General features: G+C 35.7%; 1 protein-coding gene and 1 pseudogene across 1 annotated transcript in view; one reads left to right on the top strand and one right to left on the bottom strand.

Annotated features, from left to right (window-relative positions):
- Positions 1 to 17,371, top strand: part of LOC125663808 (enhancer of mRNA-decapping protein 4-like) — a 36,524-nt gene extending 19,153 nt beyond the window's left edge. Inside the window, exons 16-29 of the mRNA XM_048896185.2 lie at positions 1,831 to 1,954; positions 2,629 to 3,172; positions 3,708 to 3,838; positions 4,113 to 4,283; positions 6,036 to 6,077; positions 6,181 to 6,250; positions 7,639 to 7,876; positions 8,913 to 9,068; positions 9,614 to 9,729; positions 10,038 to 10,203; positions 10,613 to 10,799; positions 11,677 to 11,893; positions 13,598 to 13,761; positions 16,304 to 17,371. Of these exons, the coding sequence (XP_048752142.2) occupies positions 1,831 to 1,954; positions 2,629 to 3,172; positions 3,708 to 3,838; positions 4,113 to 4,283; positions 6,036 to 6,077; positions 6,181 to 6,250; positions 7,639 to 7,876; positions 8,913 to 9,068; positions 9,614 to 9,729; positions 10,038 to 10,203; positions 10,613 to 10,799; positions 11,677 to 11,893; positions 13,598 to 13,761; positions 16,304 to 16,484 (2,507 nt within the window). The 3' untranslated portion in view covers positions 16,485 to 17,371. The remainder of the gene's footprint in view (positions 1 to 1,830; positions 1,955 to 2,628; positions 3,173 to 3,707; positions 3,839 to 4,112; positions 4,284 to 6,035; positions 6,078 to 6,180; positions 6,251 to 7,638; positions 7,877 to 8,912; positions 9,069 to 9,613; positions 9,730 to 10,037; positions 10,204 to 10,612; positions 10,800 to 11,676; positions 11,894 to 13,597; positions 13,762 to 16,303) is intronic.
- A 2,179-nt stretch (positions 17,372 to 19,550) lies between these two features.
- On the bottom strand, positions 19,551 to 22,150 carry LOC125663813 (uncharacterized; annotated as a pseudogene).
- Between the last annotated feature and the right edge of the window lie 2,786 nt (positions 22,151 to 24,936).

Here is a 24,936-nt window from a genome sequence, read left to right as displayed (position 1 = left end):
CGATCAATTTGATTCAAATTTAGATACTGGCCCTATGTCTGAAGAAACCAGAGTTACAAAGCTACAACTTGTGAAATTGACATCCCTGTACATGCTTTTTCATTTAGAAATGTAAATTTGAATATCAAACCAGGGCTTGTAGAAACAGAATGGGGTCTAAAGTTTGGCATTTGATGTATGGGGAATTAACTCTTTTTAAGAGTAGCAAGTCTATGATAATGACATTATAAATGACACATTCTCATTAGTTGTCATTTAACGACGCTTGCTACCAAAAGAAAAAATTATGTTTTTCGTATGTAAAATGAATACATTTTACGGTATGGAATGTTCGTAAGTAAAATAAGTACAATTTACTGTATGAAATGTTTGTAAGTAAAATAAATACAATTTACTGTATGAAATGTCCGTAAGTAAAATAAATACAATTTACTGTATGAAATGCTCGTAAGTAAAATAAATACAATTTACTGTATGAAATGTTCGTAAGTAAAATGAATACAATTTTCTGTATGAAATGTGCGTAAGTAAAATGAATACAATTTGCTGTATGAATTGTAATTCCTATGATTTCTCAATGAAGTTCAAAACAGTGGAGAAAATGTGTAATGCTATAGAGTTGTATATCGGGAGGGAAATATAATCCAAGTTTTGAATATCATAGAAAAGTTTTAATGATGACCATCCCAAGGTAGAAACTGGTCAACCAAATAAAATTCACACTGCATTCTCATGATGTGTTGGTGATCTGTTTTATTTCTTCAGGATCATAGAAAAGTGACAAGTCCCTTATTTCCCTTATTATTCCAACCAGATTAAGCCAAGAAGTAAACATCAACCCTATGCATCCATTTTTTGTTTCTATCAAGTGTCCTTAGTTTGTCCAATCCTCTCTCCTAGTGGAGTGTGATTCATACTTCCTTTCTGTTTTCAATATGATACAAACAGAAGTGTACATTGTGTCTTACAGTACATGTACAGTTTATATGTAGTTAGCCTTACAATGGTCCAGTCAGACTCCATAGTAACCTCCCAGCAAGTGATTGTGACACTTGTATACGTAAATTTGTGTCTTCTTTTTCAAATGATTTTCAAATTAAGTATTTTGCTTTGTTTTGTTTTACCGTAAGTAATGCATGGATAATTCTGTGTATATTATTTTTTCATGTATTTTATTCCCAAAAAATCCTTTTCATTTCCTACAAAGGCCGGAAGAAGAAGGGTAACGCGTGCTTGTGTTGTCGATTGTCTGTGTAATGTTACACTTCTTGTGAAATTGGTTCTTTGTGGCTCAGGTGGAAGGTCATCTTTGGTAAAATTCCAAATTTCACGAAGGAAAAAATATATCATTTGATACAAAATTTCAAGATGAAAAATTCTAGAAGTTTTTTAAAGAATTTTTTTGACACTTTGCCACATTTTTACACACGTTTCTGTTGGTGACAGATTTTATAAGGAGTGACGTTACATGTATGTTGTCCCTTTCACTCGTATGATACCCACATCAATCTGCTTCTATACATTGCAATTGCATGGAGTAGTACGGTACATGTGTTTTTGTTTCATATTCATCACAGAGTGAGTCTCAACTTAATTTTCAGTTCTTTTAATACTTTTCCCTCCCATCAGTCATATAAACCTATGTTACATTGTACATATATGGACAGTGATTTGATTGTGTTATGTGTATTGAGCATTGCCATCTTTATTCCATCTTATTCGTTTTTATTCATTTCAAACTCTCTGCCATTCATCATCTTAAACCGAATCCTGTGAATATGTACATACATGTGTAAAAACCTGTGACTGTATGTAACCCTGTGTTAACAGGTCTCCAGGATGCTTTGTCTGACATGAGTTTCAGTCTGGACAGTAGCCGAGTGGACAACACCTCCCTCCAACAAGACCCACCTGTCCTGCTCACACCTGATGCTTTCACTACAGCTAGTCCAAGGTACAGCATGCCAGGCAATCCTCTCAATCTTTTATTACCTTAAACAATGTTTTATTTACATGGATATCCCACTAAAGTACTTCATTTGTGAGAAATTATTTCCTTGATGCTAAAATAAATGTTGCATGTAAATGTATGAACATGTAGCAATGAACAAATCAGACTTGCAGGAAATTTATTTCTGGCTGATAGATGTGACAAGGCAAAATTATGGAAATAAAATCCTGTTATAAAATAAAAAGAAAATTTATGGAAATAAAATCCTGTTATAAAATAAAAAGAAAATTTATGGAAATAAAGTCCTGTCATAAAATAAGAAAAATGATGGAAACAAAGTCCTGTTATAAAGTAAGAAAAGTGATAAACAGTATTGTATTTGAATGTCATTGACAATTTTTTACTCATGCTCTTTCCAAACATTTATATCATCATCTTCATGGATGGACAATACATGAAGATTTCACTGTAGATTTCAATGTCTCATGCATTGCGCATAGTAAATCGATCTGAAGTAAAATGAAAGGCTGAGTTTCAATATGTAATTTAATTTCTCTGTCAGATTCTATCACTGAATAATTCGTACTTAGTAGAAAGGTAGAACTTGTATTCTTTCCCACACATTGGATTTGTACAATTGCTCCAAGATAATGACATGAATGATTTATTGTTTATAGAAAAGACCTGTCTATAACTGACCCAATCCGAGCCAGTGGATCAAGTACAAGCAGCTTTACACAAGTCACAGGTCTAAATGAGGAAATGTTCTCCCCCCACAGTTCTGGGGACCAGTCAGTTTTATCTGATGGTAGCACAATCACTCAGACCCCCACAGAGAAAGACGTGGTCTCTCCTGGCAGATATCAACAAGAAGTGACCCCCACCAAACTACCCCAGACAGGAGAGAGTCTGACCAGCATTGAGGAAAGCACCGCAGAAGACAAACCGTCTGCTCTGCAGAAAGTGTGTGTAGATGATTTGTTTGATAGCACCAGGCAAAGCCTGGAACAGACATTAAACAGCACTGACTCCACCAGACAGTCTCCAGAAAATACCAGCAGCACCACAGGGTTTGAAGTAGGTCAGCTGGGGGCACAGAAACTGTCAACAATGAAGGAATCTTACGATGAGAATGATGAGGAGGTAGCTGAGGTGTTAGGGGAGTCTTATAAAGAGGAAGAGGAGGAGGCGGTAGAGGAAGAAGTCGAGGAGAGCCTAGAGGTATGTAAGAGATGCAGACAAAATATGATACGTTAACAAAATGTATTAAAAAAGGGGAGATTTTGATTTAAGAAATTAAACTCTTAAATGCCTTATACATTTGCATGCAGGGTGATTAATAGATTCCTGTCAAAAAGTAGATTTATTCTCTAGTATCGATGGAACCTCTTGATGATGGGAGGATGAAGGGTAAATGCCCTTATAAAGTATGGTTTTAAGATAACTGTTAATGCCCTTGTAAAGTATGGTTTCAAGATAACTGTAAGGAATGAAATGTTTAGAAGTGGCGCAACATACAAAACAAAGAGTTGTGTCTTAATAGATGTGTTTGTTAATTATTTAAAAAGCAATGTGAAACAACTTGAATTTTTTTTGTTCAAATTGATCTTTATATTAAAAGTAATGGAAAACAAATATATTTTGAAACCCCCCCCCCCCCCCCCCCCCAGTAAACCAACAAAAGTTTGAAAATTCACATTAAGGGTAGGTATATTTACACAGTGTAACTACATGTATCCTTGATTCTTCATTTTAGGGTGGCCCACAGAGCACACAGCCATTTGAAGAACACAGTGGGGATATGGGTTCTGATACCATGCCAACCTCTTGGCCCAAACCTCCAGATGTCAGCACAGAGGCGCGAGGGCTGGAGGATGTACAGAATGAGTAAGACTTGGCTCTGCTTTTTATCAATGGTAATAGGCAATGATATCGCCTGCATTTGTGTGTTTTCTTGAGCAGAGTTTACACATATAGGGTAACACCCAAATCTTTCCTTCCTCTTTTTGATAACTTCATTAATTCTATTTCATTTGAGGATTTGGAAAATAAGTAATGTTTCCTTGAACAGACTTTACTGAAGAAAATAGGAATATATGGAGATTAATGACAACCCGCTTTTGTGATTTAAAGAGGCACCAATTCATTATTGATATTGTAGAGATGACTACACTGAAGATGATGATGTACAAGTGGAAGAAGAGGAAGAAGTTTCTAAGGGAGAGAACTATGGAAAGACTGAAGATAATAGGAATGGTTTACACCACTTACAGGATGGCAGTAGTGAGGAAATTGAGGAACAAATAGAGGAACATAGTGAAGATTTACAAAGGTGAATTTGGAAATTGCATGCACATGTAATTCACATTTTTAGCATTAAAATGAAAGGAAAAAGAAGATTCAGTAGTTTATGATAGAAAGAGGCTATTTCAACTGAAACATATACCGTATAGTGTATTTTTTCCATGGGTATAAAATTTTGCAATTTTCTAGTTCATACAGTTTAGTTGTAGATATACAAATAATTTTAATGTAATATATTTTGGAGGACATGGATTTTCAAAACATATAAAATTGATAAGCTGTTTAATGTCAATAACTTATCTGTAAAATGTTTTACTGTCGTTAGAAACAATTAACAAAAAAAACCCCGGTAGTTTATTTACCTCCCAAGCTGAAGAGTGCTACATGTACATGTTTACCAAACAACTGCTGCATAGAGTTATCTTTCTTGTGAAAATAAGTACACGTTTGGGTACAAACTTATTATGATACTAATCCGCTGTGAAAATAAGCCAGAATTATCACTCCATGGAAAACAAGAGCTATATGGTGTGTGTATGTGTGTTATCCCAGCACTTAGTCTACATGCATAAATATAAGAATGAACATGAAGTACACATACTTGTAAAATATTCACATGAAAATCATCAAGTATAAAGCATTACTATTGTTTTCACAAAAACCATTTACAAAGGCAATTCATGAATCCTTTTTATAAAGTATTTCTTTGACAGTTGCAGATCAATGAAATTAAGCTTGTCTTTGTTATAAACTGTGTAAACTTTGACTGTATGTATGTAGTTTTTACTGTTTAATGTTTATGATATGTATTTTTAGGTCACCTGAATCATTCAGGTGACCTATTGCTATCTGTTTTTGTCCGTCGTCGTTCGTCGTGCGTTAACATTTGAACATTTTCAGCTTCTTCTCTGAAACCCCTGAACCAATTTCAACCAATTTTGGCATATAGCATCTGTGGGTGGAGGGGAACAAAAATTGTGAAATTCGTGGTCCCTGCCCCCCTGGGGCCTGAGGGGTGGGTCAAAAACCATCAAAATGAGTGTAATTTTAAAAAATCTTCTTCTTTACTCCTGGACATCAAGAAGCCAAACTGTGGGCATAATTATAATGAGCGTTAAGCCCTCTACCAAAATTGTGAAATTCATGGCCCCTGGGGCAGGGGTTCTTGTGTTAGGGTGGGGCTCTATTGGTCATATAGTGAAAATGTAGAAATTCTTTGAAAATCTTCTTATATTGGTTTTATCTAAGGAGTAAATAACCCTTTTCTTTATGATGTCTCAGACCTAGGTTTTTTTAAAAAGGATTATTGATTGAACATAAAAATGACACATGTACTTCATGACCACATAGCTATTCAATGTTTCTTCCATCCAAAAGTAAAATTCTTATATTTAAACACAAACCTAATTCAAACATTGGAAGGTTGTTACATGATACTCTGGTGACCTATAAGGCCCCTGGGCCTCTTTTATTAATATAAAACACATCAAATATATGTAACTTACACTGATGGGAATTTCCCGGTTTTTTTGGAAAATACATTTAAACAATATTGCATACAGACAAGGCCAATGAAGTTGTGTGATGTACTTTTCATGTTGAGTTTGTTACTTGCTCCACACAAAAGGTTGCATTAGTAATAAAAAGATTGACAACCCACCAGTTAAATTTCCAATGGAAAACAGGTCAAAACTTCACAATACAAAGTGATTGAATGTCATTCCTCCCCCATGTATGTTTATTGCTAGAATGACTCTCATTGTCATCTTTTGTCTTGTAGTCCCAAAGAGGCACCGATGGCCGCTCCTGTGGCGAAACAAAGGTAGTTTGGTTACAGTGTTTCGTTTTCATTTTGATCAGGCACAACAGTATGATACATGATTTGTTTTGCTATAGTTTTTTAAATGAAAAAAATTTCATTGCAGGGAAATCATTAAAGAAATTCACACCAAGGAAATAATCCGGGAAAATGTGGACAAAGAATCCATTACTGCTGTAAGTGGTATACATGTGCTGACAGTCAAACTCGAGACACTCTTGTTTGAATATACTTTATGTGTACTTCACTCACTCTAAATTTAATTTAGCTGAAGCCATTTACAATGTGTATTTGGTGCTGTTATAAATTAGTGTTGTTATGGCACTGTAAAATACCTGTAATGTGATATTGAACATGATAAAGCGCTGTCAGTTTACTAATACCTGCTAAATACCTGTAATAATGAAGCGCTGTCAGTTTACTAATACCTGCTAAATACCTGTAATAATGAAGCGCTGTCAGTTTACTAATACCTGCTAAATACCTGTAATAATGAAGCGCTGTCAGTTTACTAATACCTGCTAAATACCTGTAATAATGAAGCGCTGTCAGTTTACTAATACCTGCTAAATACCTGTAATAATGAAGCGCTGTCAGTTTACTAATACCTGCTAAATACCTGTAATAATAAATTACTAATACCTGCTAAATACCTGTAATAATAAAGTGCTGTCAGTTTACTAATACCTTCTAAATACCTGTAATAATAAAGCACTGTCAGTTTACTAATACAGTGTACCTGCTAAATACCTGTAATAATAAAGCGCTGTCAGTTTACTAATACCTGCTAAATACATATAATTTGAGTTTTCAGTGTACTAATATGTGGTAAATATGTATAATTATTGAATATGGAAAAATGTCGGTGTTCTACTACTAAATACTGTGGAATTATCATTGTTCTTTGGGGATTGATGTTTGTGGATTTCAGGGGTCACTCTTACCCTCGAAACTTCCTCAAATATTATTTTAAACAAATAGAGTTATCTCTCAGAGTGACATTCTATCGCTTACCCACGAAATTACATCTCCACAAATCAGCAAAATTTTTCTTACCCACAAACATTGCCCCCCCCCCCCCCCCCCCCCCCCCCCCCCCGAATTAAAATGATTCCACAGTACATGTACCTGTAGTCAGGCATTGATCATTGATGAACAGAGTAACGCTAATGTGCTAGAAAATGAATGTAAAGAACTTCTTTATACGGAACTAAATGTACAGTAGATGTGTCCAGGAACTCCTATAAGGCAGGCTTAACTCTACCACTCATGTGAATAGAATATGAGGTACCAGTGTGTACTTATTTCAGAGTATTTAAAATTTGGCGTGTCGGAGCTGATGCACTATTGGGCGTAATCCTGATTTAGTACTTGTTGTATGCAAGAGATTGGATAAATAAAGAATTTCATATTTTAGTGCATATAAATTAGCACTCTTGATTCCCTGCTAAAATTTGAATCCCTTTGAAATACATGTAAGTTCACGTACACATACATTATACATGTAAATCTTGATGATGATGGTGTAATGGCACTGAGTATAAACGTTCTGGTGTCCTAACAGCTGAGTGAGAACATTCACAGTATACTGGCAGTACTAGAGGCCCAGAACTCTAAGATAGAGTCCCTACAGTACCAATTAGCAGAACAGCAGGCTCGTCAGACAGAGATCCACCGGCAGCAGGTGGAGAACGAGCTCGTGGCACAGCCATCACAAAACATTGAGGAACACCTCGGCAAGCTTGAGGGTATTGTGACATCACGAGTGGAGAGGATGTTTACCCAGCATGCCCAGAGAGAGAGTATCCTTAATGTTGTTTAATGAACTTGATAATGATCAGTGATTAAGAAGGTGTATTACATTGTCATTATGGCTGACTTCCTTTTAAGGAGGTATGCTATACCAGAGAAATTTGATATGGATGAAAAGTGGAAGATAAGTACATTGAGGATATGAAATTGAAAACTTTCAAATTCACTTCATTTAATCAAAAAATGCAGTTTTAGTAGAAAGCAATCTGAAAAAAATTTAAAACCCCTGCTGGACTCGAACCTGGGATCTACAGTTCAGCAGTCGACGTGTTAACTTACTGAGCTACTCAGCTAGGCGATGATTTTTTAAATGAATAGACCAATATTGCTGATATCTATATTTTCCTCCATGTTTTAAAAGGAAGTCAGCCATTATGACAATGTAGAGTACCTCCTTAAAACATGAATGAAAATATGAATATCAGCAATATTTGTATATTCATTTTAAACTTGATTGCCTAGCTGGGTAGTTCAGTGGTTTAATTTATCGACTGCTGATCTGTAGTCCAGCAGGGATTTTGAATTTTTTTTTCGGATTACTTTCTACAAAGCTGCATTTTTTTTTTTTTTACTAAATAAAGTAAATTTGAAAGTTTTCAATTTCTAAATATCATTGTACACATGCTCCACTTTTCATTCATATCAAATTCCCCTTGTGTGTTATTTCTCCTCAAAAAGAGATTGAAATGAAGATGATGTGCTGTGATGGAATTATAAGTATGATCACCTGTGGCATTTTGCTGAATAGGTTTAATGTACATGTATACTTAATATTCTAGTATATTTGAAATTTATTGCAAATGGATGTTGCAGGCTATTTTACACAATGTCAATATGTACAATGTTACTCTATAGTAGTATTTTTATATTTTGGTTTTTAAAATGTTATGGTACTTAATGACTGAGGAAAGCTCCAAAATATGGATCCCACTAAATACATGTAAAGTAGTAGGAGAAGAAAAGTGATGGTTTCAGATTTAAAATGTGTTTGATCAGAATGGAACTAGTTTCCTTAATGAGACTGAGACCAGAGAATGAGAGAACTATTGCAGCAGACAGAGCAGAGAGACAAGCAGCGACAGGACAGACTACAGCAAATACTGATTCAAACCATGAACAATGCAGTGACCAGCAACATGGAGAAACAAGTCCGACAGGAAATGTGCAACACCGTTCTTCCCAGTAGGTACCTAGACGCTTCATGAAACCGAGAAATAGCCACACATGGTGCTTTATAAGTGCCATTAAAACATACCTCATTGTTTAGTGGTTTTGCATTTAAATTTTAACTTTGGAAAGTCATAATTAGCCCCTCCCCCCTTTCCTTTCTCGTGACGGATACTCATTAGTAATCAGTCTGTCTTTGTGTTCATCCATCAGCGCTTCCTTTGGCACATAACTTAAGTTTCTTACGAAAGATTTTATCAATTCTATACATAGTACTTAAATTAGGTGGAGGTAGACCCCTTTCAATTTTATCATTTATCAGCTTTGTTGTTGTGGAGTTATGGGACTTAGAATTTCTTGATATTACAAACTTGCATAATATTTTAGATTGCAAAAGTTTTGTGTTTTGCAAAATTAATTGCTTTTGAAAATTTCTCTTGTATACAATAAATCAACAATCAATAGAAAATATAGGACCTTGACTTTTGGATGTGCAGAAAATGTGGTACAACATGCTTCTTTAATTTTTCTTCGGACGATTAATATGCCGTATTTTGTAGATGTGACAAGAATTCTTGAGCCTCTGAAGGAACAGATGCACCAAGAAATTGCCCAAAAGCTGACCGCTGCTGACTCCATAATGAAGGACAGTATAGGGAAGATGGTCCGGTCACGAGTACGTACAGTACTTGTGATTACATTCTGATGAAATTCACGTCATATAGTTATCAAGTATACAATCTACTCCAGATACTTTGATATTCAAGGGACCCACCTGAATTGTTCATTATATCCAAAGTTCAATGTAACTGATGTTAAACTATTATTATTGAGGATTTAGTTTTACTTCAATATTGAGTGACAAGAACCATATGATATCAAAGAATCATGAGAATGTTTGAGATAGCTAAAGTACTTGGTGAAAAAAGCAGGAGTGTATTGCAATATTTCTTAATTATTGAAAATATATATTTTTATTTTAAGCAAACAATAGAAGCATTGGGTGTGGCTGCGGGGAGTGTGTTGCAGACTCCCATACAGCTGGCATACAGGGAAGCCTTCCAGAACATAGTGGTGCCTAGTTTTGACAGAGCCATGCAAAACATCTTTCAGCAAGTCAATGAAGTCTTCGTCAAGGGAACTAGGGAAAGTAAGTCCAGAAATGCCATGGGGAAACAAAAACAAAAAAAGAAGAAAAACTAAGGAATTAGGAGAAGTTGACAATAGCATAATTTCATTTAATGGGGTTCAATTTTAGTGGATTGAGAAATAATCGCATGTTGCAACGGATTTGATTTTTTGGTTGGGAAATTGTCATTCTTTATTTTGATTTTCTTGTTTATGGAGAATATAAAATTTTAGGTATGTCCATACTTCGTAAACAATAACAAAATTTGACCTTAAGAATTAAGGATTTTACAGTAGTTCATCGGTGGATATGTTACAATTTAAAATTTTGAATGCCCGTTGTCAACAAAGCTGAAAAAAATTGTTAAACTGTAGACACTTGTAATTATACTAGTAAAAATAACGGAATTAATTTTTTTTATGTTGCCCAGCTACGAAGCATTTGGATGCTCATTTGAATGAGTTGCGCGAGAAACACACGGAGGCTCGTGATCCTATTATTGCACAGCTTCGTAAACTGACAGAGAGTTTCCAGTCATCAGCTGACTCGATACAGCAGCAGGTGCTCTCCACGATACAGAGTAGAGTCAATGCTGAGATCCAGTCTGCACTGTCCAAGTAAATGTGCCTTCATCTGTTTGCTTCAATTATTTTTGAGAAATATAAAATTGATAATGAAAATTTGGGTCATCTTATTTAACAACACTTGCTACAAACAAACTTTTCAAAAATGATGAAAACTATATGTATTTAAAAGTAAAATGAATTCAATTTGCCTCATGAAATGTAATTTATTTTTATGATATCTCAAGAAGTCCAATTTATCTAGAGTTACATGTACATGTAGACAGGGAGGGATAATATATTTCAACTTTTGAACATTATAGAAAATTTTCAAGTCCCTTATTTTTTTAGGAATTTATATATGCAGTACTTCCTCGATATATTGCCAACTTTTTTTCAAGACTAATTTGGGCAATAAAGTGGGGGTGGAAATGTAATGAAGTCACCATTAGTAATAGATCACTGTGTAGTAAAATAAAATGCAATTCCATAAATTGATTTGGGTTCCATTCTGTATAAACGTTTAGATCATTTTGAGTTTAATTCAGCAAGTTTTTGTAATTAACCTGATACCTTAAATCCTGTAAAATTTGACCATTTGTTTGTGAAAATCAGTGGCATATGGCATTAGGTAGGGTTGTCATTATAATGGGGGTGTTGACATAGGGAGAATTCTGTTCTTTAGGATTTTCAGGCAATAAGCAGAGGGGGGGGGGGGGGGGGGGGGGCAATATATCGAGAGACACTGTACTTATTACAGTCAAACAAAACCAAAAGATACATAACAACTCATGCATAAATTTTTTGTTTGTATCAAGTATCCTTTAAAAATATGAATTGTTTTAATTTGCTACAAAATGATTGATTTTAAAAGCTTGTATTTCAATTTTGAACCTAATATTTTAGAATTTTGTTCTATTTACCTGAGTAGCCTAGAGGAATCTATAGTGAGATATGTCAGGCAGGCAGTGAAAGAGGAAGTTAGTATAGCAGTGAGGGAACAGGGAGCTAGCATCAGTGACAGCGTGCTGCTCGCCATGAGATCAGGGGCCGTAACTCCTGTACAAGTCACACCTGATCCCCATCAGCTACAAACTCAAATACTGAGTCTTTTGAGACAAGGGCAACTCAATACAGCATTCCAGCAGGTAATATAATTTTCTTACTTTGCAGATGGTCACAACTGATGGTTTGATTTTCAGGTGTCAGCTCCTAATTGTACATTGTAGGTTAAGGATTATCTTGATCAGTAGTGAATATACAGGGGTTTATTACATGGTTTTGCTAGAGTTTTTACAACATAATATTGAAGTGCTGCATCTTAGGACTGCATGAAAACTATCTCTTTTCTATTTAGGTTTAATGGTTTTGTGCTTTGAAATTCCAATTTGATGAACTGTAAACGTAGAAACAGGGTTCCATTGCATCTACTAGGAGCATCTTCTATGTAACCAGGACATATTGTATACCAGGAAATTTTTGCCCTCGGTTTATTTTTGTCCTAGTCCTGATCTGTCAAGTTTAAAACTAGGCTAATGTTGAATTTACTCATTACTCTGAAGCGAGAGGAAATGTTTTTGGGGTGAATTTAAAACAGGATGAGATTGTTATACAATACAGTTTAAGATTTATTCATAAGAATTGAATGTTTTGTTATATTGTTTTATCTTACCTTTATAATTAAAATGGAAAAAAGGAGCTGAAATAACCACACTCTTTTTATAAATTAATCATACATAGACCCAGAGTTGTGATTGGCAGAACAATGGTAAAAAAAATACCTGTGCAAATTCTCAATTGTCTTGTAAACATATATTGAATTTACCATTTAATTATAATTTTGATGATAAATTATTATACCTCCCCGCAACAAGTTGTGGGGGGGTATACTGGAATTGGGTTGTCCGTCTGTCTGTCCGTCCGTCCGTCTGTAAACGCAATGGTTTCCGGGCTCAAAAGCTTTATCCTTTCCACCTACCGTCACCATATCATATATATGGACTACCCATGGGATGAAGATGTTCCCTATTGATTTTGGAGTCAAAAGGTCAAAGGTCAAGTGCACTGGACATCGAAGTAGCAATATGGTTTCCGGGCTCTAAAGCGTTATCCTTTCCACCTACAGTCACCATATCATACATATGGACTACCCATGAGATGAAGATGTTCCCTATTGATTTTGGGGTCAAAAGGTCAAAGGTCAAGCGCACTGGACATCAAAGTAGCAATATGGTTTCCGGGCTCTAAAGCGTTATCCTTTCCACCTACAGTCACCATATCATACATATGGACTACCCATGGGATCAAGATGTTCCCTATCAATTTTGGGGTCAAAAGGTCAAAGGTCAAGCGCACTGGACATCGAAGTAGCAATATGGTTTCCGGGCTCTAAAGCGTTATCCTTTCCACCTACAGTCACCATATCATACATATGGACTACCCATGGGATCAAGATGTTCCCTATTGATTTTGGGGTCAAAAGGTCAAAGGTTAAGCGCACTGGACATCGAAGTAGCAATATGGTTTCCGGGCTCTAAAGCGTTATCCTTTCCACCTACAGTCACCATATCATACATATGGACTACCCATGGGATCAAGATGTTCCCTATTGATTTTGGGGTCAAAAGGTCAAAGGTCACGTGCACTGGACATCGAAGTAGCCATTTAAATTCTTTAATGGCTTTTTTCATCGCATGGAGATGCTGTGTTCCTAGATACCTTTTGAATCATAATACTGAAGTTTTACCTATTACCAACACCCTTTGGGAAATTGGGGTAAGTGGGGGGTATTCTTAGTGAGCATTGCTCACAGTACCTCTTGTTTAATTTGGTTGTCCATTACTACTTTGTAGGCATTATCAGCATCAAATCTTGACCTTGTTGTATTTGTGTGTGAGACGGTGAATCCTTCTCAAGTGTTTAACCAGAGTCCATGCCCTCTCCAACAACCCGTCCTTCTGTCCCTGATACAACAGCTGTCAGCTGATATAGGAAACAACACAGAACTTAAACACAAGTAAGTACTGGTAGTTAACACTGATACAACAGCTGTCAGCTGATATAGGAAACAACACAGAACTTAAACACAAGTAAGTACTGGTAGGCAACACTGTGATACAACAGCTGTCAGCCGATATAGGAAACAACACAGAACTTAAACACAAGTTAGTACTGGTAGGCAACACTGTGATACAACAGCTGTCAGCTGATATAGGAAACAACACAGAACTTAAACACAAGTAAGTACCGGTAGATAACACTGATACAACAGCTGTCAGCTGATATAGGAAACAACACAGAACTTAAACACAAGTAAGTACCGGTAGATAACACTGATACAACAGCTGTCAGCTGATATAGGAAACAACACAGAACTTAAACACAAGTAAGTACTGGTAGTTAACACTGATACAACAGCTGTCAGCTGATATAGGAAACAACACAGAACTTAAACACAAGTAAGTACTGGTAGTTAACACTGATACAACAGCTGTCAGCCGATATAGGAAACAACACAGAACTTAAACACAAGTAAGTACTGGTAGTTAACACTGATACAACAGCTGTCAGCCGATATAGGAAACAACACAGAACTTAAACACAAGTAAGTACTGGTAGATAACACTGTGATACAACAGCTGTCAGCTGATATAGGAAACAACACAGAACTTAAACACAAGTAAATACTAGTAGTTAACACTGATACAACAGCTGTCAGCTGATATAGGAAACAACACAGAACTTAAACACAAGTAAATACTGGTAGTTAACACTGATACAACAGCTGTCAGCCGATATAGGAAACAACACAGAACTTAAACACAAGTAAGTACCGGTAGTTAACACTGATACAACAGCTGTGAGTGGTAGTGCATACTAAGAAAAGTACAGTCTCGGAACTTAATTTGTTACTTGATAATTGGCAGATAGTTTACATTTATAATTATCAGTTAGAACTACACATCAATGTACACTGTACATGTATATAAAAAAATAGACGTTTTCTGCCCTTTTATTTAAGTTATATAATTAATGGAAAACTCATAGAAACCCAAAGATAAATGTGAGGTTAAATCGTGATACACTATGAACCCGGAAGGTTTTTTAGCTCAAGGCTCAGATGAGCTTTTCTGATCAAAACTTTGCTTTGTCTTTCGTTGTTGGTGTCGTAAACTTTTCACATTTTCATCTTCTTCTCCAGAACCACTTGTCCAGTTTCAAACAACCCTGGCACAAATCTTCCTTGGATGTAGGGAATTCCAGTATGTTCAAATGAGGTGCAACACCCTTGTCTATGGGGGATAATAGCGAAAATACACTGACAAAATTTTTAAAATCTTCTCCAAAACCAGCAGACCAATTTCAATCAAACTTGGTACAAATGATTGTTGGATAAAGGGGATTCAAGTTTGTTCTAATGAATGGCTATACTCCCTTTGAATGGGAGATAATCACAAAAATGCAAAAACAGGGTTGGGCCATATGAAAATCTCAAGAACCACTGTGCCTAACAAGTTCAAATTCACATTGCAGCTTCCTGACATAGTGCAGATATAAGTTTGTAAAAATCATGGCCCTTGGGGCTAGATTGGGTCCACATTAGGGAATCAAAGTTTTACATGCAAATATCAGAAAAAAATCTTTAAAAATCTTCTTCTCAAGAACCACAGGGCCAGACAAGTTCATATTCACATGAAATCTTTTTGACATAGTGCAGATTCAAGTTAAAATCACGACTCCCATGGGTAAGGTGGGGGCCAAATAGGGGATCAAAATTTTACATGTGAATATATAGGGAAAATCTTTAAAAAATTGTCTTAAAAACCACTGGGCCGGAAAATTTCAAATTGATGTAGAAGCTGCCTTACATAGTGCAGATTCAGGTTTGTAAATATCATGGTCCCCAGGGGTAGTAGGGTGGGGCCACAATAGGGGATCAAAATTTTACATGCAAATATATAGGGAAAATCTTTTTAAAAAATCTTCTAAGAATCACAGTACCAGACAAGTTCGAATTCACATGGCAGCTTCCTGACATAGTGCAGATTCAAGTTTGTCAAAATCTTGGCCCCTGGGGGTAGGTTGGGGCCTCAATAGGGGATCAAAATTTTACATGCGACTATGTAGGGAAAATCTTTAAACATGGGCCAAGATGACTAAGGTGAGCGATGTGGCCCATGGGCCTCTTGTTGTTGTGAATTGATTTTTAGTAAATTTGCTTGACAATGTCTGAATTAAGACTGCATGTCTCAGTGTTGCTCTATAATTCTATAACAATTCATAGACTGGGACACCTGAAACCATGGCTATTTGTCTTGTTCTACAATCTAAAACTATCCTATCTATGCTAAAACTTTTAACAGATACATATAGTATTGAAATTTGATAGGACCATCTGTGTTGCACAATAACAATTCTTCAACATTACATAAAATGTTCGTGACAATCTTGAAATTTTTGCTATTGCGTTTTGCTGTAACTTTTTGAGTGCTGCACACAGCAAACACCGAGTGCTATTTTTTCTTGGAGATTTATCATTGAGTTCCTTATTTTAACAGATATTTAGAAGAGGCCGTGATGAATTTGGACACATCAAACCCAGTGACTCAAGGTCACATGAGGGGAGTTTTAATAGGACTTATTCATAAACTCAAGACCTACATTACTGCCAACCCAAATGACAAAACTACTCGTTCGTTACGCATGTTACAAATGGCATCAGAATCGTTACTGAAGTGAACAGGAATTCTGAAGATTTAACTGCCATAACTGTTGCATCACACAAAGCATGTTTTGTACAAGGAAGATTCATCTGATCATGAAGCCATTTTAATTGAGGTCTCTGTATTACCCTTGGGGGTTCAATATGCGTGTTAAACATCATATTTTTTCTCCACCATTATGATGTTTCGAAGTTAGATAGCTAAATATATTTACTTTTTGGTGTTCTGTCATTCACCAAGCAGATTGAAGTACATGTAATTAAAAATTATCAAATTAATCTATCCACCAAGCAGATCGAAGTACATGTAATTAAAAATTATCAAATTAATTTGAAGTTAGTGTAGTTAAATACTTTTTTTCCTAAGGAAAAAGTTGCACATGTAGATCATCTAGTTTTTGTAGTTTCCTGGGAACAGTAATAGTTAATGTACATTTTCTCCTTTGATTCATAGCTCTGTAGGTTTCATAGCAGAGAGAAATTCAAGTCAACCACATATGTCTTTTGCAATTTGTTCATCAAATTGTTTTGATAAAACTTTGGGGATGTTGCATCATGAAGTATGCAGATTTGATGTTTTGTTATCGGTAGAACATTTGCGCCTTATTATCTATACACTCAGTTTATAATGGAAGTGACTGACAGCATATCCTTTTGTTTATTTTTTTTCTCCATGTTTTGTAATTTCCAAGGAAGCTTTTTCATGTTGTGCTTTTGATAAAAGTAAGTTTGATTTTGAGAAATGTGAATGTCAGTTAAAGCTGAAGTGTAGCTGTTAGTGGGAGTATAAATGTTAGTACACGGAAGCCGAGTCGAATGATAGCAGTTGTTTCGTAAACATCAAATAATGTTTACATGTATTGGTCTTTAACTGTGATAAATTGAAATAAATTTGTAAAATGATTGATCTGTATGATTGTTTTTTTTTTTAAAGAAATCAATTTCATGAGGACATGAACTGCTGTGTTTCATGCCAGCATACTTAATGAAGTGTGTTAATGCTTGATAACATGCTTCATGAAATGTACATGTATGCTGGCATGAAGCATTGCAGTTCATACTCTCATATATTTTTGAAAATGAAATTGATTTCTTTTTACATTTTTCTTTTCATTTCTGTTGGAATTTCCAGCTTTTAAGAAAGGTGTACTACAATTAATTCTCGAATTTTCGCCACTCAATTCATCGCCATTTTTGTTATAATGCCGCATTTTCTAAGAATGTTTTTCCTATTACTTAGAATTCTAGTTAAAACGTTGAACCCAAGCACCTGTGCTCTCCATAGGAGTGAAATTCTCAGTGGGACGTTTTATACAAACAACCAACATACAATATGATTTCGACTCCCATGGTCCTTTTCAGGTAAATACAGTATAGGTACTGTTTTACCTTGTTCTTTAATGCTGAAGTCGCTGGAACCCGGTAACAGTTGCATTTAATGGTGTATTTGTGTTCTCCTTCTTAGCGGAATGCCATTTTGCACCCTCATGTAAGGGATTGGCCAAAAGTAGATGATTTCTGTCAAATAATTGGACAAGGAATGACAAATCTATTGCAAAACTTTTCCACAATAGTGGCAGTATGTAACTATGTCTGAAGTGATCATGATGCAATAATTATGTTAAACTTAATATTATGGTGATGTTTTCTGAGAGAAAATTACTTTTTTTTTTTTTTTTTATATATTTTCATTTAATAACAGTGAATGTGTACATGTAAATGCATAGAAATTTTGTTCTCAACTTCAGTTAGTCAATTTCATAAGCAATGCAAGCATCTTCGTGTAAAACCCGTTCATGTTTATTTGGGACACCAGGGGGTTGAAAAAAGTTCAAGTATGGTGTTAATCCATCAACATGCTCTCTTTGTTTGGTATTTAAAAAAAAAAAACAAGTGGAAGAGTTTTGAGTTCAGCCTACAAGTTACCAATTAAGATATTTTTGTCCACCATATCAAACATATTCCAGGAAGTCTTATAAATAGATACTATATGTATACTCTTTTGTACTTAATTTAAGAACTTCCTCTTCAATATCGCCCATCCCGAACAGATATTTCCTCCCATTTGTTGCAAGTATTTTATTTTTTTTTTTCTTTAGTCTGACTTCCCTGTTAAAGTATATTGTCCTAAACTTTGAAATGTACGTGCATTATGAAACATTGCCAAATCATTTATGATCTAAATACTCTCTAGAACTAATCATTACAAGAACTGTTTTGACAAGTATTATCAATTTTTACCGTCCAATCCATACAACATTGTTCGTCACATCTACATATGTATGTTCAATACAATATCCAATAGGAACACACGGGCGTCGGCAAGTATTTGACATTGGGGAGGCAAACTGGATCGAAAGGGGGGGGTGGGGGGGGGGGGGGGGGGGGGCTAACGGTAACGGGACGTTTCGACTCGGAAGACGTTTACACCTAGGACGTTTCGACCCAATTTTGGGTCGAAGCGTCCCACTTATTTTTTTTTTATATATAACTAAGACGTTTCGACTTCAAAGACATTTCGACCTTAGACGTTTCGACCCAATAAGATATTTTTTTTCCATAACTGAGACATTTCGACCCTAAAGTCGATTTTTTGTTTTAATTGATTATTGTGAAGTTTCTATCCTAAAGACTTTTTTACCAATTACTGGGTCTATTTTTTTTTATTAGATAAAAAGATAACTGGGCCGTATTTGACTATGAAGATTTTTATGTTGGTGAATCAAATGTGTTTCAAAACCTTTGTAATCCACGATGAAAAAACATGCATATCACCTAAATTGGATTACCTTAAAGAATATAAATGCTCTTTTAGTCTTTTTAATTTACAAAACACATGTTATGATGTGACTTCCCTCATCGTGATCCTCAAATTATTATATAATCCAAATAGAAAGAGTCAAAATAATTTAAAATAAAAAAGCAGGAAATTATGCTGTTCGTATTCACTTGAGGAAGGATGTCAAAATCCAGATTTGTATATACATGTATATGAATATAATTTGGAACTGCATATTTTCCTGCTTTCTTATTTATATATATATAATATTGATGATGATGATAATAATAATACAAGCCACTTCGTAACTAAATAATTTTATTACCATTACAGCATTTTATTAACATTTCACATTTACGTTCATGAGAGATCATGCATGGATGGATGAGTCACGTTTACACTATATGTCAAATCCCTCCCCGTAGATGGATCCGCAGACCTTCAAGAAGTGGGAGGCGGTGATCTCTTCATCCATGTAGCGAGTGGTGGCCTGTTGCACTTTTTGCTGCATCTTCACAGAAGATCGCCTTGCATTGCGTTCCAGGTCTCCTGCCGCGATCCTCGTTTTCACAACGTTGGCTTCGCGCATCAGCAGGGGCACAAGCTGGTACAACGGGAGGGCTAACCCGTTAGCCTTTCCATTCATGCGACGATGCCAACCTGAAAAAGGAATTAGAAAATATATAAGAGAGGTTAAAAAACCTTCATTCATATTTTCGACTAAGGTATGTCGTTGCCGGGATTCAAGAATCCCGGCCTTTCGTCCCACATTCGAGCAAGATACAATCAATCAATATGATACGTGTATGTAATTTATCATAGCAATTTGATTTAATACACACGTACCTTCAACATCGTTGTTCGTCCTTATCGTGAACTCAAATATGCTCCACGAACGGATAGGGAAGGTGGCGTTTTCCATCCATTGCCGGTTGATGTACTGCACCAGTTCCTGAAGGTGGGGTGGGCACTTCTCCCTCAGCACCCGGAACACGTCCACAATATGATTCCAAGGCAAGAAAGGCAAAGCCATCAGCTGTTTCATGAATGTGTGGGATGCTTCCCTCTCTCTGAAGGTGGTCACGAGCCCGAGGTTCTGGATGCGGGTCCATATGGCCTTCGTCCAATGAAACACACACACCCTTTAAGGTCACGTTCGGGAAGACGTCCCTGACAGCCTGCCAGATTCCTGAAATAATATTTTATTACAAATAATCAAATCGGTAGGTTATTTATTTTAATGTATGCAAATGTCATATAGTCGTAATTTTTTCTTTGCTACACAAATTTCATACCTGCTTCAAAATCTGCAGTGATCATCTCCACCGCAGGTTGTCGCACATTCTCCAGGAGAGCCATGAACACCTGAAATAATAAAATCATATCGAAAACTTGAAATGAACATCATAAAAATAAAATGATGTAAAAACCAGTTATTATGAAAATTTAGTTTTTTCAACATGAATATAGATATTTTAACTAGATAGAATACATCTTACTTGGATATAATCTTCCTTCCGCCGCCTTGACATCAGGACAAAGAGGAGGGGGAACTGCATACTCTTCCCGTCCTTGTTCACAAACGCATGGATGGACAGGAGTTGTCCTGTGGGTTTCAAGAATGATGGAACAATCTGTAAAAATAGGTTTATCAATATTAATATGTAAATGCTGATAAAAAGAATTGATAGTTTTTTATGCGACCAGAAACAGAGGTACATGTAAATATTGTTTCGAACAAAAATATACAAAGTGTGCAAGTATCAATATGATATTGCATTACCTTGAAGGTTCCGTCGATGAACCATCGTCTGGCATGGCGGAGGATCTCAAGCTGGTGGTCGCTTCCGAAAATAAAGTGCCGAGCCCCATCTTGGTGAAGATCTGCTACAAGGAAGTCCTGACACTGCAGAAAATCCATGTTGATCTGTAGAAAAAAATGAAAACCATCCACATTTATATATAATATATCTATATTCATGTATTCATATTTTGGAGTAATTCTAAATACAATTTTAGAGTATATAAAATAAACCTTACCTCAAAGTTGAGGTCAACGGGTTCCTGGGGACGAAAGCCTGCCCGGTGTCGGTTGACATATCGCTTGATGTTGGCTGTACGTGGAGCTAGAAATCTCTCTGGTTCATCAATGGTATCTGCCACTGTTGACTCAACTATTTCTCTGACCTGCCGAAACACCTGGCTTTCTGCGGTCTCCGCCGCCTGAAATTTAAAGTAATTTTTATCACAATAGGATAATGTGCATTAAAGATGATCGTATAGGAAATCTTGTAATGAACTAAATATACAGCAGCTATACCAGGGCAGAGACTTTCTTCAAGAATGGCAGCTTTAAGTCCCCAGGGTGGCAGTGCTGTACTGGTCCACGATTGAAGTCGTTGCCTCGCTGAAGGACAGTGGCGGGACACAGCATCTTTTGAGATCTAATGCTACATCTCCACATCGTCGTCTCTTTGTTGTTTCTCTGAAGTAAAAAAAAAAAAAATGAAAGCACATTATTACCTTGCTGAAATATTTGGATGTGGCAGGTCTAGTTTGTTGCACACGTGGTACAAGTTATACAAAGTCATACTTGTGTATCAAGTTATACATGCATATTATCAATGCTGTGGTTTATAAAAAGCAAACATTATTACCTTAACGCTGTAGGTGAAGCCATCTGATGCCACCAGTAGTCTACCACCCCGCTTGCTTCCTTTCTCCAGGACCTCAAACTGGACCACACGTTCATCGAGGACAGTGTCGTCAGCCGCCTCCTGTAGGGTCCTGTGATAAAAAGTTAAATTATAGACAGTGTTAACAAATGTTGTGTCTTGACACATCCAGAATTTAATGAACAGTAGCTTGAAGTACTGAACATTATATTAACAAAACATACAAGGAAATAAAAAATATAAAATTGTTTGATATACTAAAAAATCAAATATCAATCAATAATTCATAAAAACCTCAGAATGATCCAGAATCGGTGGTACTGGAATAACGAGCCGGGGTGGCATCTTCTCTACTGCTGTGGACTGCAGCACCTCCCTCGACACATCCATGGACTAAAATAATTTTCTGATATTAATCCTTTTTTCAATCCTCTTTTACAAATGGTAATTTTTTTACGGAGCTGAACTTATTTTACAATATATATATCATAAGTACCCCACTGATGTTTTCCTCCTCTCCATCCTCTCTGCATGTGGTGCATTGAAATGGAAAATCCACCCGGCTTCTAATTAGATCTCTGTACTCTTGTCTCGTCAGACCTGAAAATAAAATTATTTATAAACATATATTGAAATTGTAATAGTTGTAGTCAGTGATGGAGATAAGATTTTACTTGGTGGGAACACGTAGACTAATGTGAGTTTTAGGATTGTAAGATGATAAATCTTTACCAGATTTGCAGGTCCTGTGCTGCCATCTACTGCATGTATCGCATACTAATGCCTCTTGTCGTGGACGTACCAGCGAATCACAAACTACACAGTTATCTGCAAGAAAACAAATATAAATTTAAGGGCGACGAACCTTATTCGTTTCTAATGTCTCAGGGAAAATATCTTAATATATTAATTCTATGCTGCGTTAGTCTCAACTGTCAAACTATAAATTATATTATATCTATGTTCTGACGTTGCGTTTTAACGTTATTTTGAAGTTACCAAAATTTACACCAACGCAACGTCTCTGTGTTCGTATTAGATATCTGACTAACTTACCATTCCACATATGACAAGGAGTGATATAAGATAATTTAATATGTTATCGATTTTCAGATATCACACTTAAGTAACATGAAATTTCAAGTTTTTCGAAAAAATCTTAACGAAATCTGCGTTTGTAATAGATATCTGATTAATTTACAACTATCCACGTGAAGTGAAGTGATATTGGGTATCTTGATATGCCCTCAATTTTCATATATCACCCTTAAAGAAGACAGCTATCGTATCGTTGTAAGTTAGTTAAATGTAAACACAGAGTTTTAAGGTATTCACATTTCATTGTACAACTGTACCTTTATCTGGTAGCTGGCTATCAGTAATTGTAACTTTTATATTTTGTAGTAGTATTTAGCTACTAGTACATGTAGCTAACTTTTCTTACTTTTAGTAGCTGGCTACTAGTAGCTAACTTTTCCTGGTTCAAGTAGCTGGCTACTAGTAGCCAACTTTTCTCTTTTTAAGTAGCCAGTTACTAGTAGATGGTTACTAGTAGCCAACTTTATTTCATTAAAATACAATGTTATTGAACAATATAAAACTTAATGATGCTTACTCTAATTTTGTCATTTATTGCGCATTTAGATTGTTAATGTCGTGAAGCTATCTGTTTTCTAACCACATATACCTCAATACTTTGTTTCCATTTATGTTTTAAATATTCTGGCAGATCGGTAAAGTTGGCTACTAGTAACCAGCTACTAGTAACTGGATACTTAAAAAGAGAAAAGTTGGCTACTAGTAGCCAGCTACTTGAACCAGGAAAAGTTAGCTACTAGTAGCCAGTTACTAGTAGCCAGCTACTAAAAGTAAGAAAAGTTAGCTACTCGTAGCCAGCTACTACAAAATATAAAAGTTATAATTACTGATAGCTCGCTACCAGATAAAGGTTAATGCGTTTGAAAATTATTATCTATCAGATTTATTTCTAAAGAGGACGAGGAGTCGTATGATATTTCATGCTCAATTGTCCCCAGTTACATAACGTTGCAATGCAAAATACGAATAACCTTTTTCAACTGAGTGTTTACTTTAAAAGTGATACGGATTGAATTCAGACGTTCAATCATTTGATATACATCCATTTTGAGATATCTGCTACTTTTACAATTTGATTCGAGTTACCCTGAAATTTCAACATAAGTGTGAATACCGTAAGAAACTTTATGTTTGTATTCGATATCTGACGAATTTACGACTATACATATGGCAAGAAGTGATAGATGGTGTTTTGGTATGCCACGAATTTTCAGATATCGCTCTTTAGGAAATCAGTTACTTATACATTTTGATTATCGGTTAAATGAAATTTCAAGATCCGTGTGAATACCATAAGGAACTCCGTGTTTATATCATATATCTAACTAACTTACTACGATACGTATGGCGAGTAGTGATATTGGGTATTGTGACATGTCATCAATTTTCAGATATCACGCTTAAGGAAGTCACCTACATATACCTTTTGATGGCAGGTAAACTGAAATTTCAAGTTTTTCGCAAATATCTTAAGGAACTCTGAGTTTGTATTAGATATCTGACTAATTTACAACTATCAAAGTGAAGAAGAGTGATATTAGGTATTTTGACATGCCATAAATTTCCAGATATCACGCTTAAGGAAGTCCGCTACTTATACCTTTTGATTGCAGCTAACCTGAAATTTCAAGTTTTCTACCAATATTTTAATGAGCTCCTTGTTTGTATTAGATATCTGACTAATTTACAATTATCAAAGTGAAGAAGACTGATACTAGGTATCTTGACATGCCATAAGTTTCCAGATATCACGCTTAAGGAAGTCAGCTACTTATACCTTTTGATTTCTAGTATCCTGAAATTTTAAGTTTTTCATAAATATCTTAAAGAACTCTGTGTTTGTATTAGATATCTGACTAGTTTACAACTATCCATGTGAAGTGGAGTGGTACTAGGTATCTTGATATGCCATCAATT

This window comes from Ostrea edulis, chromosome 1 (genome assembly GCF_947568905.1).
Source record: "Ostrea edulis chromosome 1, xbOstEdul1.1, whole genome shotgun sequence".
Lineage (NCBI taxonomy): Eukaryota > Metazoa > Mollusca > Bivalvia > Ostreida > Ostreidae > Ostrea > Ostrea edulis.
The sequence above is the reverse complement of the archived record's forward strand: the minus strand, read 5'-3'. Positions and strand labels throughout refer to the sequence as shown.